The sequence below is a fragment of the Papaver somniferum genome, chromosome 2, assembly GCF_003573695.1.
Source record: "Papaver somniferum cultivar HN1 chromosome 2, ASM357369v1, whole genome shotgun sequence".
Taxonomy (NCBI): Eukaryota; Viridiplantae; Streptophyta; class Magnoliopsida; order Ranunculales; family Papaveraceae; genus Papaver; species Papaver somniferum.
In genome coordinates this window covers 116,202,157-116,218,487 of record NC_039359.1, presented here as the reverse complement: position 1 = coordinate 116,218,487, position 16,331 = coordinate 116,202,157, and the positions used below count along the sequence as shown (strand labels likewise).

Below are 16,331 nucleotides of genomic sequence, written 5' to 3'. Positions count from 1 at the left end.
GGTAACTTTTAAGTCTTTTTAAGAGGATATTAAATGATTAATGGCACATAGAAGGTTTTAAGGCCGGGCACCATGCCGGGTATCAGGCCGGGCATCATAATTAATTGCAAAGCCCGAGATCGCCCAATAAATTAATCCAGGCCAGGCCGGGTGGCCCATCACGGGCCATAACAGGCTTTGAGCTACTTCGGGTACATGCGGGGTCAGGCGGGTACAGGCAGGCCGAGTATTTTCGGGTATTATTTAAACCCCTACTTTTTTTTATCAATTTATCAAAAACAAAAACAAAAAGAGGAATTTTGCATTAAGTTGCAAGCTTAAGAGATTATATATGTAGTTAAATCCAATCATGATTGATTTAAACTCATAAAGACAACCTTTAAGAAAATGCAAAGAACGGAAACCTGCAATACACTGGTGATCCTAGAAATCAATTTTTGTCTTCTTATCTTCTTTAATCACTGATATAACTTGTTGAGATCATCTTTAAACTTAGATTTTATCTGTTCCCTTTTCAACTTGAGGGCAGCCGTCACTAATCCAGACTCTGGTGTCCATGGATCCGGCAACAACTTAATCTTTGCAGGAGATTCAAATTTGTCAAGTTTTGCAGCCTTCGCAACCTGCATAACAGACAACGATCGAATAACTTTAACCAAAAGTCTAATACAGTTTATGCATGAGAGTGGTTCTTCATAAGCTAATGAAACAAGACGAAAAATGTTCCGAGTTTCTGAAAAGTCTAGACAAGAGACTGCGGTAACCTTAACTCTTCAGACTTGGTGAAACTGTTGATTTTGGTTACCTCCTAAGAAGCTTTGCAGCACCAAGGTTATCTTACTTCCCTTTTCTACCAAGTTGCCTTCACTTTCTCTTACATTTAATGTGGGTGGTGAGTGATTTCACAACAGAAAAATAATTGTGCTCTATGCAGTCAAGAGTGTGATGCATTTTAGAGCATGGAGGGCCATGCATGAATGTACATTATCTAGTACGCGAATATGGAACAATGAAAATGAAGGATTTTCTCTGGAGAAAATATGTAATAGAAAGACACAATGGACTAACCTTGAGAAGAGATTGTTGGACTTCACGGACTGCTTCCGCTTTCTTGCACAGATCTGAAAAATCGTGGTACTCGATTCCAGCTCCATGAGCCCAACTCTCAATTGCATGCTGCGAAGGAACCACCAATGCTACACAGAAGCTGTGGAATGGGTCTGCATGGACCATGATGCTATCCACATAATTACATGAGGCCAAGGCTGCTTCAACCTGTAAACATAGAAAATCATAGAAAAAAAGGTCCATAAGAATTATAATTTATAACCAATCTCTTTTAATTCAACACCAAAGGTTCTTTTGCTTTTCCTGCACGGACATAAACTACACATCAAATGCTTCCAACCAAGAAATATATTGATATAGATCTTTATTGAACTTCTGGGTTTGGTGGCCTGAAGAGGATAGATATCTGTACTGTGTGCTTCACAAATGGAAATACAGTATATTGAAATAAACAAATATCTCATTTTTGAACTTCCTTTACTGCAAGAGTATCTTTGGTTTTGTAATTACACACCTTTCCAAGAGATATGTACTCCCCATGTTGAAGTTTAACTATATCTTTTTTCCTGTCAATAATTTCCAGGCATCCGTCCGGGTGAAATTGTCCTATATCACCAGTGTAGAACCATCGCATTCCCTTTTCATCAACCTGTTGTACATACAGGATCATGAAGGACGATAACATGGTTTGAACTAGCTGATAATATTTCTAGAATGAGGGAAAATCTTACTTTGTACACCTCGTTAGTTTTCTCCTCATTTTTAAAATAACCTAAAGTTATGCTGTGTCCTCCTACTACAACTTCACCTCTGGGCATTGGTTTATCAGTGATCAGGTATCCACCTTCTTCCCAAGAGACGAGCTGTAAATTCAAATAAAACATATGAGAAGCTTAAGGTGCAAATTTTTCAAGGAAACATGTTTGTAAGTTTAATTAGCAATATAATGTTAAAGACATAAAAAAATTGAATTGTAGGTAACCCAGTATAAATATCAAATGATAACAATATTATTAGTCTATCACCATTAAAAGCAAGTAGAGAGTAGTGACCATAGATGGATTACGTTAAGCTCAGTAGAAATTCAGGACATTACAACTATTTCCTCTAAAGAATCCAGGTTATGTTTCCAAAAAGATTAAATGCCATTAAAAGCAAGTAGAGAGTAGTGACCATAGATGGATTACGTTAAGCTCAGTAGAAATTCAGGACATTACAACTATTTCCTCTAAAGAATCCAGGTTATGTTTCCAAAAAGATTAAATGCTACATACCTTAATGTAGCCACACGGAAGAGGTGGACCAGTACGACCCACAGTGGTGTCATCCGCCTCAGAAAAAGCTGCTCCAGCACATGTTTCAGTCAATCCATATCCTTGACCTATAGGAATCCTGCAGAAAATGTTAACAAGCTTAGAATATCAAGTGAACTTAAGGAGGAAATTAAGGAAGAAAAAAGAAAATCCATGGGAGTTTTATTCAAGCAAAATCACTTTGTTTTGAAACTTAACTTATAACTTAATTCAGACATTTTGGTCATTTACCAATCACATTTTGCTAATCAGAACTATTTCTTTAATGTAATCTCATGTATGAGTTAACTTCTCCATATCTATTTCTAACCAAAACATCAGGCTGGCAGAATACCTATTGACATCTATGATTTAAGACTTCTACAAGTTCGCAGTTCCCTATTTGATTTCTATTTAATGAAGGATGTATGTCATCCTCATCTCATCAGGCCACCCTTAATTCATCTTTTCATCTTAGGAGTTTCAGCCCATTTAACTATAAAGAAGACTTCATATTCAGTTATGCTATAAGAGACACTAAATTATGGCGAGAAGAAAACTGAGGGACCTTTTCGGGGAAAATGCTTCTCCATTTTTTTTAACAGCCGGGCATTGAGGCTCTCGAAATAACTAAGCCAATTCATTTCTCTCCCTTTTAAATTCTACTCAGCAACAATTTGTAAGTAATTATAACTGGGTAATCTGTCTACTTATGCACCTATGTCCATCCACAGATTCCAAATGGTTCATTCCAGCCTTAGTTTAATTTCTGCTAACCCAGTTTTAAGTGTACATCACCTATCATTACCCTTTCAGGAATTCCCAGATGGAGTTGAATTGTATGGGGAGACCTTCTAAGTTACAAGAGGGAGATAACCATTTCATTAAAGACCTTCTGTTCACTATCTACTATTATATATTGATTTAAGCAAGTCTGTAAAGATAATCAATTTAGGACTTGACTTCTACATAAAAACAAAAAGAATTAACATATTATGCTGTTTCTGCATGATCAGGTGTATCTCAAATGTTTTAGCAAGACAGTCTTTTTAGATTACGCCCCTACATCCCCAGTCAAGGAATCAACCATAACTGCTTATTTAAGGACTTAAAATGCTACTCATGAAGTGATTCAGGAACTCTGTTAACCCAAGTGACACTAGATAACCTTTTAAGTGCTGGGATTTCATGGACAATCACAGATAATAAACACATGAGAAGAGAGTATGATACCCTAGGCAGACATTCATGAACCGTTGTGTGTCTCTGGACAAAGGAGCTCCACCACAAAGCATAAATCTCATACGGCCTCCAAGAATAGATCTTATCTTTTTGAAAACAATGACATCCAGAAAAGTCTTTTCCAGACCCCAAGCCCCAAACAAGCTTCCTTCTATAGCAGATAATCGACGTTTGTATCCGAGGTTGAAAAGTTTTTTGGTTACTCCACCCTTCTCATTCACCTATATAAAAAGATATGGTCCAAACAAAAGACACTTAACATTAACCGCAACCACACAGTCACGAAAATAAGAAGGCGATAAACCAACTGTAAGCCCCACTAAATTGTAGTCAACTCAAACCTTTTTCAACACTCCGTCTCGAACACGATCTAAAATAGCTGGAACTGCTGCCATAAGGGTGGGCTTCAATGCAGAGGCATCTCCCAGGGTTCCTTTCTTGATTTTATTTGAGGTGTCGGTTAGGGTCAGAGCTGAACCATAACCAATGGCAGCACCTGCTGTCAACATCACAGTCTAGACAACCAGAAAATACAAAAAATTAAAATAGAACCATTTGGTGCTAATTAAGAAATAAAAGAAATGTTAAACATGTAAGGACCTCGGCTTCCAGCTCAAAAACATGAGCCAAGGGTAAATACGCCAAGTAAACATCTTTGCGGCCTATTTCTGGTATAACTGTCATGACTGCTGCTGCTGTTGATACAATGTTGCCATGAGTCATCATGACTCCCTGCATTATCAAATGTTACACTCTGTTAGGGATGGAAGTACAGGGACGAAATAATTTGAAAACTTAGCGTCCATAGAAGTCTTGTTATCTTTCAGTTTGTTGTCATCCAGAAGTATCTCTTTGTTAGGCAGGTGTAGTTCTAGCAGACAAAACCAGCTAGCAAGTTCTAGGGACAACATGCAGGACAGAAATGGAAATCGACCTAACATAAAGCATGGGGAGAACAGTTCGGATGTACCAAATCTGCAGTTCATTTGTGAGCAGCATATACTACTAAAGCTCATAAAAATACTCCTTTCCAGGGTTATGAGAAGGAAAAGCAATAACCAACCTTGGGTAACCCTGTACTACCACTTGTATACATGATGACAGCAGTATCAGTTTTTGAAGGTAGTCTGGGATGAGCAGGATTTTCTTTTCCTAGCTTCTCCACTTCAGAAAAAGATGTAAGTGTAAAGTTGTCGAAAGATGAATCAACTGTGGTGTCATCATCTTCAAAATAAATGATGTGCTTAATAGATTCCAGGCTAGAGCTAATTGCAGCCAATTTCTTCAATTGCTTTGGATCACAGATCAAGGTTGTTACTTGTGTCTGCCAAACAAGAAATTTTTTTCTCCAAGTTAGATTAGATTGAACATCAGTAGAAAAATAAGTTGGAGTCTGGTGAAAGGCCTACTATCCTTTGCCTGATTCACTGGCAGGACCGAACATTCAATCGCAAAAGGATGGAGATTTTCTCACCTCATTAAGGGAATGTATAAGAGCCTCCTCACCTAGCGAAGCATAGATAGTCACAACCGTAATATTCTGCCTGAAGCATCCCTGGTATGGAAAAAAGTATGTATATTATATACATAAAACCAAAACCTACAAACAGTATGTAGGGAAAGCAGGAAAGTCAATATTACCTGAAAGGCAAGTAACCACTCTGCCCTGGAATCAGCAAAAATAGCAGCACGACTATCTGCACTATGACCCAATTTTACCAAACCAGACGCAAAGTTGCTAGCTCTCTTAAAAGCTCCTTCGTACGTCTCCCATACATATTCTCCCAGGTGTAACTTCTCAAATTTCCTTCCATCACCACCTGTAACTACTTCCCTACTAATCACCTCCCTTGTACCAAGACACCGTTCGTGTGCATTCTTCTTACAAGATTGCTCAAAAAGAGCCGCCATAGTAGTAGCTCCTTCCCAAGGAACTTCAATTAATGTCTTAGATCTATGGTTACGAATCGCGAAACCCGTCTCGCCACCAACTTGCACTGGCACTCCCCTTTGTTTAGTTCTTTTCATCCCAATGAGTAACAAAGGTATAAGAAGACCAATTGTAAACGCAACAGCAATACCAATCGACTCATTGCCGTTGAATATTGACATGTAATTCTGAACCAAGTTTTTCAGCACAGGAGAATCTAAAACACCTCCATTAGAATCTCCCATTGTGTATACTACTCCCTCCGTTACTTTTTAATAGGCTGATTTGGTTTTTAGAGAAAATTAAGGAAATTAAGTGAAGTAATCATTGAAAGTGGTCCTCACGACACTTGTCAATAAAAGAAGTGAAGTGAAGTGGTCCTCATGACACTTGTCAATAAAAGAAGTGAAGTGGAATGGTCCCCCATGACACTTGTCATCAAAAGAAGTGAACTGCAAGTGGTCCCAAAAAATTAAAGTAACATTTGACTTTCCCAATTTAGAAACTGGCCTATTTTTTTGAAATTTTTATTTATAGAAACTGGCCTATTAAAAAGTAACGGAGGGAGTACTATTTTGTATAGTTATTGACAAATACTGCTAAATTTGCACCATAAATTCACCTGGAAGTAAATAATCACAACAGAAGTAGAAATATAAGTATCAAACAAAATTCATGATTCATAATTCAAGAGTTCAAAATAGTAATCATATTTAGGCACAGAATTCAATTCGGATACAGCATCAGCAAAAAGAGTCAGTATTGTCGTCAAAAGTGTTGAGTCTATGAACAAAATATATTCTCGACTAGGTACCATGGAAGTAGGTAGAAAGTGAAAAGGTGGAAATTAGATAGAACCACTAATCTAATGGAGGAGTATAAATCTACTGAAATTTAATCCGATTCCAAGCTGCTTACATAAAATTGAAAACAAACACTAACAGTTATAACTCTGAATTAATCAAAAGACGATCCCGAAATTAGAGAAAAAAAATTGAAAAAAACCAAGAATCAAGGAAGATGATGAGACGAGGATCAAAACCAGGATTTGTAGGCTTTACCTTGTGAAGGAGGAGAACTTGGAATTGTTTGGTTTATGGTTTGTTTCTTCTTCTTCTTTTTCTTCTTCTCTGGTCTAAAAGAAGAAGTATAAGCAAAGTGGAAGAAGGAAGGCCTCCTATAATATATATAATATATAATATTAGAATAATAATGGGTATGATTCGTATGAACATGGATCCAGTTGAAACAACCCAAACACTTGTGCAATTAATAGTTTAATATATACAGTGGAAACGGATACATTTTTATTTGTCACCGTGACGATGCTGCGTAACTTCGAACTTCTTTTTTCTTTTTCTCCTTTTTTGATAAAAATTTCATCAAAATTCTGACTTCAATAAAAAAAATTCATCAAAATTCTGAGTTTATGTTTTGGTCAAGACATTTTTTTTTGTTCGTCTCCCAAATCTTTGTCGACAGAAAAATTGGGTCACGTGTCACAGTTACAGTGGTACCACATTGCTAACCCTCTCTGGTTAAACAGGTGGTTCCACTTCCAGGTGAGCTGAGTTCGGCATCACATAGGCTTGGGGTATATTTACGATTCATATTATCCAGTGTCATCGACGGACAGGTGCATTAATAGTAGTGATTGTTGGGAAATGATGTTATTTTTGGAAACATAAAAATTTACCGACAAGATTCAAGAGAGATGGGTAGCCATCATCATTGTTTTTGCGCGCATGGTTGCACATTTCCAATGACTGTTGAACAGAACAAGATAAACTGCACGCAATTTTAAAAAGACCAATTTCAACTACTCGTTTACTGGTCGACAATAAGTGTTTTCGGAAGTTGATCCTCGGCCTCTGGATCGGTCGACCAGTTGTTTCTGTTGCTCAGTCAAATCAGCATAAGGCTGGACATGTAGGCCTTGCCCGGTGACAAACAAACAAACTAGAATTTGAAAGGCTCATGTTGGATGGGACTCTTAAGGCCACAATTCCCGGTACTCTTTAGTTGGATGACATATAGGGCCCTCAGTACATTTCCGACTCTAATTGCTAAGTGATATGAACCACCCGCAACCATCCGTAATAACTAGATAATATGGACCACCTTGAATACGTAACATTGGTCAATTCTGGCTCGATAAACAGATGATATGGACCTTCTAGAATAGGTGACAATCATCTCCAGTATCGTATCATGTACTACCTCTGTTTCCGGAAAAGAGTTACTTGAAAAACTGATAGTAACTCTTTTCCAGATAGGGAGGTAGTATTACTTATTACAAGAAACACCCATCACTATTTCTATTCGAACGATTTTTTGAGGACCATGGTCTTTTTTGGGACCATGGTTTTATTTTGGGTAAAGACATTAGAAGTAATTTTAGGTCACCCCATATCTAGTTATTTATTTAATACCTAATCTACCCTCTTAATTAATTTTAGGCTATGATTAGTGAATGATTTAGTTAAAAATAATTAGTGAGATTAAATTAAAAGATGAGTTTATTATTAGTTGAATAGAATTATTGAGAGAGTAGAGTTAGAGAAGATTAAGGAGAAAAACATGGAAAAAAAAAATCCAATTCACTAAGTTTGAGTATTCAAATGATGAAAACTCATCTGATTCTTCATCTCCATCCTCTCCTAGAATATTTGTTAATCTTCAAAATGATCCGGATTTGAACTGGATTTTGAACAATTCGGATACTTTATATGAAGAACAAGTAACCGAACTCATCTGAAGCTGTAGTTCGGTTGCCCCGTGAGATGAACAAGTAACCGAACTCATCTGAAAGTGTAGTTCGGTTACTTGTTCCAAACACGCAGGTTACCGAACTCTCAAATAATAGAATTTCTAGGAGTTACAGCGTTATGTTTGGTTGGTTCTCAACTAACCGAACTTTGGTGTACAAAGTTCGGTTGGTTAGCAAACTGCATGCACTTTTGATCTAACCGAAATTTACGTAATATAAGAGTATATAAGTTTACAAAGTTCGGTTCTTTCGCAAACTTGAACCTAACAGCTAACCAACCGAACTCTGAGTTCGGTTTCTGCGATAAAATTGTGAAGTTACCGAACTTAACAAACAAAAAAATGTGAAGTTCCAGCGTCTATTGGCTAAGTTCGATTACTTTGTAGTTTTAAAAGTTTTTGCGAACAAACCGAACTCTATTGGCTAAGTTCGGTTATTTTGGAACTCAACATAGTGGCCACAACAACACAGTTCGGTTAGACTGGATTTGTTTTTTTCGATTCTAAGGGTGGAGTTCGGTTACTTTGTAGTTTTAAAATTTTTTGCGAAACAACCGAACTGAGAATTCGGTGACTTAGTTTTAAATCCAATAGAACCGAACTGTTCTTCGTGTTCTTCATTTTCAAGAAGTTCGGTTAGTAAACTAGGGTTTTTCGGAAAATCGGCCTAACCGAACATGGCTCTGTAACTCCTATTAAAACCCTATTTTGATGATTTCTATTCGATTGAAGCAATCAAAATCAAATTAAAGTGAAGGGTTTGTTGGAAAATACCTCCGGAGTGGTCCCATGGCAGAATCAGGTTGCGGCTGGCGTCTTTATACTCGATAAAATTATTATGTAACCGAACTTAATTGTGATTGCATTAATGTTGTTACATTTCTTAAATAGGCGGTGGCGGTGGTGGTGGGAGGAGGTGGTGGTGGTAATCGGTGGTTGGTGGTGGTGATAATCGGAGGTGGTGGTGGTAATCGGTGGTTGGTGGTGGTGATAATCGGAGGTGGTGGTGGTGGTAATCGGTGGTTGGTGGTGGTGACAATCGGAGGTGGTGGTGGTGGTGGGCGACGGTGGTGGGAGGAGGTGGTGGTTATATATATAGGTGGTTATTAGGTTGGTTTTAAATTAAATTAGGTTAAGGGTAGGTTAGTCATTTCAACGTTTTAGGACACCCCTTAGGGAAGGTGGCCTAATAAAATCATGGTCCCCTCAAAAAAACCATGATCCCTAAAAGATCATTCATCTATTTTGCTTTTACCCTTACAACCCAGTGCAGCACATTCAATTGCCAGAACCTCTGAACCTGGTATCAAGAAGACAATTCACACTTCATCCCTGATACATCATTTACCAATCTGAGTGAAACATATAGGAATCACTAACAAAAAACCCTTATACGGGAGGTGTAATACCTCCTCCATTTCAAGGAAGATATCTTCCAGGACCTGGTATAGAGTCTGGAGCAGCAGGAACTGTACTATTAGTACGAGGTACACTACTACACCTGTTCCATTACTTAACGAAAATTAAGAGTAATATTCATCGTAAATTCATTGTAAATAACAAATTACATTCACAAGGTTTATGACATTTAACTGATACATTTTACCTCATCTACCCAAAGACATGAAGATTGCCTAGTCCTTTTTTTTTTAATGAAGGATCGGGACCCTTCCACGAGGGGATATAAGAAATGATAGACAACTAGCAGCTTCCATAACGATTTATTAGCCCAATTAAAAGGATCCAGAAAAGATTCAAGAAACTTAAAGAATGGGAAAACATACATGAACTTGTATGACTACTTGATTTGAACATTGGGGCTGTTTAGTAACCATTATTTTAATGGATTATCAGCTTATGATCCATTATGCATATTATAATGGATTTTATATGTGTTTGGTAACTATTATAATAATTATTTATTTTAATCATAATGAAAAAAATTCATTATTTTCATAAATAAGAAAAAGTTGTTTTGAAAAATTATTATAATCAATTATTTTTTCTAGCAAACTCAAATTGAATTTTTTCTTCTTATTTTCTCTAAACTATCAAGAAAGAGGCAAAAAAAACAACATAGGACTAAAAAAAATTCTATATGACTAAAAAAAATCCTAGATCATTGTTCTTTCTTCTCCTTTTCGAGATCATCATTCTAAAATAATCAATTATTTGAAAAGAAGTGTTTGGAAAATTTTATTTTTAAAATGATTATACCAAAATCATTTATCTATTTATGATTATAAATAATCATAAATAGATCATCATAAATTTTGCCAAACAAGGCCATTGTGTATTTAGCATCCTGAATCAATTACTTGTTTATAAGTTATAACAGCAGATACATGCCTGAGAATAAATACATACCATTCAATAGCAATATGTTGTAGAAACCTATCCTCAAATTCATGGCAAAGCTTCGACAGTATTACCCTTGTACCAGCACTTTGGACTAGTTGTTCTCAGAGCCTCACTTGGTCATCAGTGTACAACTACGTGGGCCTTACTCAAGACACTGTCGAGTTGTAGACGCCATCGAATTCTAATATAACAGCAGTATTAGGATTATATAATTGCAAATATACTAAGAAACATCACAGCCAGGGCATTAGTATACATTCACTCCTGGTAAGTTTTTGAACAATCACTGCAGAACCAGAAGTAAGTACAAGGTGGAAAACATAACTAGGCGAAAAGGAGAAACTTATAGCAAGACAACACTTCCCAACTTACCACCCCATTTTCATATTCAGCTGGAAGGATTTGTAAATCACCGACATCCTACAAGCAGCAGAGCCACATGGTTGTCTCCCTTTTAGACCACTCTGCTGTTTGAATCTTCAAACTACTACCGCCTCCTCCAACTATAACAGAAAATATCCCATACTGTATAAGTAACCTGTCCAATAAATACATTACAAGTTATCTCAGACAAAATTGTATGAGATGGATTGTCTGCAACGAAGACTAATGTCTATGCTTGATTGCAAAAAATTGTTTCTTACGAAATGGTGCATTCTGCTCGTACTAGTAAAGACTCTCTGGTAAGACAAAACTAATAATAACAGGTAATAGAGAAAGAAAGAGAAAAACTACGCACCTGGTAGTAGTAATTGAGTCAGATGTTGGAGGAAGGGATGAATTGTAGCAAGCTCCATCAAAATAATATGGCCAACAACAGATGAATTGCTAGTTACTCGTCTCTTTGAATAAAATCAACTTCGAGTTCTTCAAGAAACTGTGAGTGACTTCTTAAGATCATAGGGTATCGACTCCTTATTTAGTTTATCGCGTCTGCAGATCTCTAATTTCCGGAGAGAAGTGCATAATCGTAAATCCGGTAGAGACGTTAAGACAGGGCAATTTACCAACCACAGCAGCAATGATTACTTCAGATACTTCTATCTTACTGGCTTCAATCTCAAAGAAATGAGCCTATTTAAGCCTGAGGTAACCAAACCTGGTTACAGTTAGGAATGGAAGAACACATGTTGGCTAGCTATTTGAAACCTTGTTGATCTTAATATTTTTGTTCCACTATCAATTGAAAAAGTGTATAATGTCGAACTCCATCATATCAGTTTTCATATAAAAAACATAATAACATTCACAAAACTTCTTCAACTATCTGTTTACATATTTGAGAATGCTAAAGACGTAACCAGAACCCAGTTCTGGTATCCCCAACCCTTTGGGGATTTTGCATTGTAACATGGTTTCCTGAAGTCAATGTCTGATTATCCTCACCCATTAGGTGATCGGAACTTCCAATACCATTAACAGCATCAATGGGATAATGCAAATTACTAACGTGATCTATGTTAGGTTGAGTAATACTCACCTCTTCCTCGGCTTCTTTGTCCAGCTCTCCAATTATCATCTCCATAGTAGATTTCGCAGTTTGGTAAGCATTTATGGATATTGCAGACTTAGCACAAAGATTAAAAGTGAGTTGGCAAAGATCGTTAAAACGCAAGGCTTGAGATTTCTGACAGTCGTCTTGCGCTTTCCTACATCCTTCACCCAAGAAAACCCCAACTTTTGCCTTTTTTGTCCACCTTTTCCTGATGTAGACATCTGGAACCAACATAATATTCCGCACAGTGAAGACTTTAAAAATATGCTTACAAAGAATCCCCATGAACTCAAAATTCTGACAATCACAATTCACTCGTATGTCATTATTACAAGAGCTGAAACTAACAAGGCAACTCCTATTTTGACCCCACCTTGACACCGCATATGTCCAATTTGTTCCTACCCTTGCTGTTTCTTCAGCAATGTAGCTAAAACTCTCACAAAACTCCTTATGGAACTCTTTAAAGACTGATCTTGTGTACAGATCAGCAGCTTGTTGTTCCATTGGAACATCTAACTTCAAAACAGGCCGTGTTTCAAGAGACTGAAAGTCTTCCGATATTTCCTCATCCCGTCTATGATCAAGCGCCTTCTCGTACTGCTTGAGAAACTCATAAAGAGGAAGTGGCTCATTCACGAATCCATCGAAGTAAGAATTTATACTCTCGATGCATTGAATCGTCATCATATTTGCGTGGAAAACATGCCTCGAGTACACTGGAGCCCACATGTGCCGTTTCTTGTACAAATTATCCAGCCACTCATTTTCATGAAGCTTGTACTTTTCATGTAACAATGCCCAACTTGACTCAAATTCATCACACCATTGTGTATCATAGATACATTTCTTCAAATCTGTAATAAATGCATCCCTCATATTTTCCAAATGACTAAAATGATTGGAAGCATCCACGAGAATCTCCCCTAAACATAAACTCTGACGGGTACCTGGTAAAACTTGCTCAATTGCTTTCATCATTGCTGCATCTCCATCAGTAACTATTGCAACTGGACGACGTCCAGACATGGCTTTCAAAAATGTCTCCAATAGCCATGTTAAGGACTCCTCATTCTCGTTCAATAATATTGCACAACCAAATAAAACTGTCTGAAGGTGATGATTTATACCTAGAATCGGTGAAAATGCCCGTCCGTACTTGTTGATCCCATAGTTACTCTTGAAATAGACCACATCACCGAAGTACCCATAATCCATCCTTGATCTCGTATCAGCCCAAAAGAAGTTTAACATTCGATCATCTTTACCACCTTGTATGGCATAAAAGAAGGATGGACTCTCGGTTTGCATTTCCCTAAAGTAATTTAGAAGAGCCCTTACATCTCCTTTTTCTGGTTTCTTTATCTTACAGTCACTCATGCTCATGTCTACTTGAATAGATTGAATGCGTCTTTGAGACCTCAGCATATGCTTTTCCCCTGAATTAGCACATTCATGGTTGTGTTCTTCGTCAAATTTACGCACAACCCATTTACCATTAGTAACCCTTTTGACATCCAACTTGGCACTGCAACCCACTCTTATAGACCTTACATTTCGTCTTCTCACCTTTACTAAGACACCATCTTTCATTTTCTTTGGTTCCTCGTCATCATTATCCCGCCTCTTTCTGCGATGACCTTCCTTAGAACAACAAAATCGCTGAAATATAAGAGCTCCGTCTATATTTGACCTACGGTTTTTGGCTCTTCGAATGCTGAAACCAACAGCCCTAGCATATTCATTGTAGTAAAAATATGACTCATCAAGAGAGTCAAATTCCATTCCGACAAATGGTTTATAGAACGTCCCATCATTGGGTACATCCATTTCAGCTTCCTTAAGTCTCTGCTTGATCCACTGCTTATAGCCAGAGGAAAAGATCAGCTCTTGCTGATTCACTTGTGAAGGTGGTGTCTCTTGTGACGCCAGGTAGATCTTCTCATCTTCTTCAGTAGCCTATAAGAACATCAGATACCATAGCTTATGAGCACACAGTTTTTAGTACGAAAACCCTCGTAATAAAAGACGGTTCTATGGAGAAAAGGGTTGTTAAACCTAGTTGGCTTATATAGATCGACTGCGTGCTTATGATTTTCTAAATGAAGGTAATAAACCAAGAAAAACATGTGAGAATCATTAAAGCACAAGTACAGTAAAGCACCTCCTTTTGTTATTTTAGATGTTCCCGTCAGAACTATGAATCAAATAGTCCTAACCTTTGAAGAAGAGACCTTATCGTCCTTCACTTCTGGACCATCTGGCTTACTTAGATCAGATTCTCCAACTGACAAGCTTGGGATCACAAACCCGTCAGTGTCTGTGCAAGATAAATTCAAGTCAAGAGTTTCATCAATGTGTGTGTGAAATAGAAGCAACTGACAAGTACTGGATTATGATTAGAACACCTTGCTTCCAGATTCACAAATATTCTAAGCACGTGAACAAACAAGATATTACCATGTGTTGCCTGCTGTAAATTTCCATGTAATAATCTTAGGAATTACTATTAAGCTTAACATCATACCGTACCCACAGTTTGAATCAATTTTACAAGAATCAATATTGAAAAGTTTAACTTGGCCAGACAGTTTTATCCACTGACAAGAAGAAGCATAAAGATAAGACAAAGAGTAATCACAAACCAGTGCTTGTGAAGTAACTCGTAAGTTCAAGCCTTAAAGATGATACGGATTTAAAAGACCACAACATAGCGGAAGAAGCAATGCAGTCCACAAAAATTCCACTATATAATGAACCATTTCCCACACAAAAATTCCACTATTAATGAACCCTTCCCCCACAAGCAATGTGGACAGCAGAGAAGTTGTTTTGTCTGTTGTTATTGTTGTCGTTCTTTAACATATCCAGTTTTTCCTACTTTACTAATCAACACATGTTTAAACTTGCTTACCTTGTTTACTGAGCAAAGTTAATAACAGATGTTTTTCTTAGAAGGTTAGCCTAATATATATGAAGGGGGGTCCTTGAAGAACAAACGAACTCGAAGTCACGCTGAAATAATGGTATTACCAAGGATAGTAGATGCTCATGGATGAGCAATTCCTGGACAAGCCTCCTTAAAAGTAACATACAACTAGTAGGTCTTCAGAACCTGAGAATAGGTTTCTCAGAGCCTTCCAGAAAAGGTTGAATAGGGGAAGATAATGGCACTTTTATAATCATCCAGTCTGTTTCTAATTCAATGAATCACACAGCTTCGATGATACAGAAACACATCAACAGTCTCCAAAACCCCAATAAGAAAAGAACATTTTATTTCTTATAATATAAAATTTTAAGAAATGCCCAAAGAACAATTAATCAGAAATTGCCCTAGTTGTATGATAAACACAGAAAATGAAGAATCAAGTAAATTTGAAAAATTTCAATCAGGTTATAAAATATGACAAAAACAAAAATGATTGGGGACTTACCCCACTCATCTTCTTCGATTTGTTGAACAGTATTCTGCCTGAACAGAAACGATCATGGATTTCGATGGCTTCAGGGGTATGGTGCCCCGAGTTCTCAACAGAACTCTCAAGTATCTAAGTTAAGAATACAGATTTCTCTAAAATTCACTTAGGATGGTGGCAGCTGAAAAAGAAAGAGAAACCCTAATAAATGCTCAAAATACCATCTCGATTGCTTTTAGTTTGAGATTAGTTGTTACAGTCTTACATTACATACAGGAGATCTCCGGTTGGGTTCTGATAATGGAGGGCAAAATAGAATCGAGTGTTGTTGTCTGATAGACCAAAAACAACCAGTTTGTGCTTTTCTTTGTAGCATAAAAATTTATTTCCACCCTACTTTGACCTAAACTGACCAATGCTGGGGTGCCATTTTTCTTGGATGTACCAAATTGCATATAAGACAACGGTCCGCGAGTTATAACCCCAAAGTGTCACTATCCATCCATAAAAAACCCATCAAAACAAAAGTAATACAAAACCCCCAAAAAACAAAAGTAACACAAAAATCTCAAAAAATTTGATGAAACCAATTTTGAAATTTGGGGTTTTTGTATCAATTTTTAAAAATTTGGGGTTTTTGTATCAATTTCGTTTAAGATGGAGTTTTAATGAATCCCAACATTTGAGTGGGGTTTTTGTACCACAAGTTTGGTCACCTTGGGTTTTTATGACTAGCTCTGATAAGACAAAGCATG

The 16,331-nt window shown here is 37.1% G+C and overlaps 2 protein-coding genes and 1 long non-coding RNA gene across 5 annotated transcripts; all 3 read right to left on the bottom strand.

Annotated features, from left to right (window-relative positions):
* Positions 1–281: 281 nt before the first annotated feature.
* On the bottom strand, positions 282–5,898 carry LOC113348903 (long chain acyl-CoA synthetase 8-like). Its single transcript, XM_026592807.1, has 11 exons — positions 5,244–5,898; positions 5,077–5,157; positions 4,666–4,926; positions 4,203–4,334; positions 3,944–4,117; positions 3,594–3,823; positions 2,343–2,460; positions 1,800–1,931; positions 1,583–1,717; positions 1,069–1,275; positions 282–623 (listed from the first exon to the last, which is right to left on the bottom strand). The coding sequence occupies exons 1-11, from the start codon at positions 5,775–5,777 to the stop codon at positions 459–461; spliced, it is 2,169 nt and encodes a 722-aa protein (XP_026448592.1). The 5' UTR covers positions 5,778–5,898; the 3' UTR covers positions 282–458.
* A 164-nt stretch (positions 5,899–6,062) lies between these two features.
* On the bottom strand, positions 6,063–6,909 carry LOC113353838. The gene is made up of 2 exons (XR_003361566.1): positions 6,594–6,909; positions 6,063–6,154 (listed from the first exon to the last, which is right to left on the bottom strand). It is a non-coding gene; the product is annotated as an uncharacterized LOC113353838 (long non-coding RNA).
* Positions 6,910–11,176: 4,267 nt separating this feature from the next.
* On the bottom strand, positions 11,177–15,907 carry LOC113348902 (protein FAR1-RELATED SEQUENCE 5-like). Of its 3 annotated transcripts, none has more exons than XM_026592803.1 (4): positions 15,595–15,907; positions 14,322–14,477; positions 11,402–14,116; positions 11,177–11,200 (listed from the first exon to the last, which is right to left on the bottom strand). In XM_026592803.1, exon 3 carries the CDS (start codon positions 13,985–13,987, stop codon positions 11,951–11,953), a length of 2,037 nt encoding a protein of 678 aa, XP_026448588.1. In that variant the 5' UTR covers positions 13,988–14,116; positions 14,322–14,477; positions 15,595–15,907; the 3' UTR covers positions 11,177–11,200; positions 11,402–11,950. The 3 variants fall into 3 exon arrangements, with proteins under 3 accessions (XP_026448588.1, XP_026448591.1, XP_026448589.1); XM_026592806.1 differs by having other exon boundaries at positions 14,377–14,477; XM_026592804.1 differs by lacking the exon at positions 15,595–15,907 and adding an exon at positions 14,618–14,818.
* Positions 15,908–16,331: the final 424 nt, after the last annotated feature.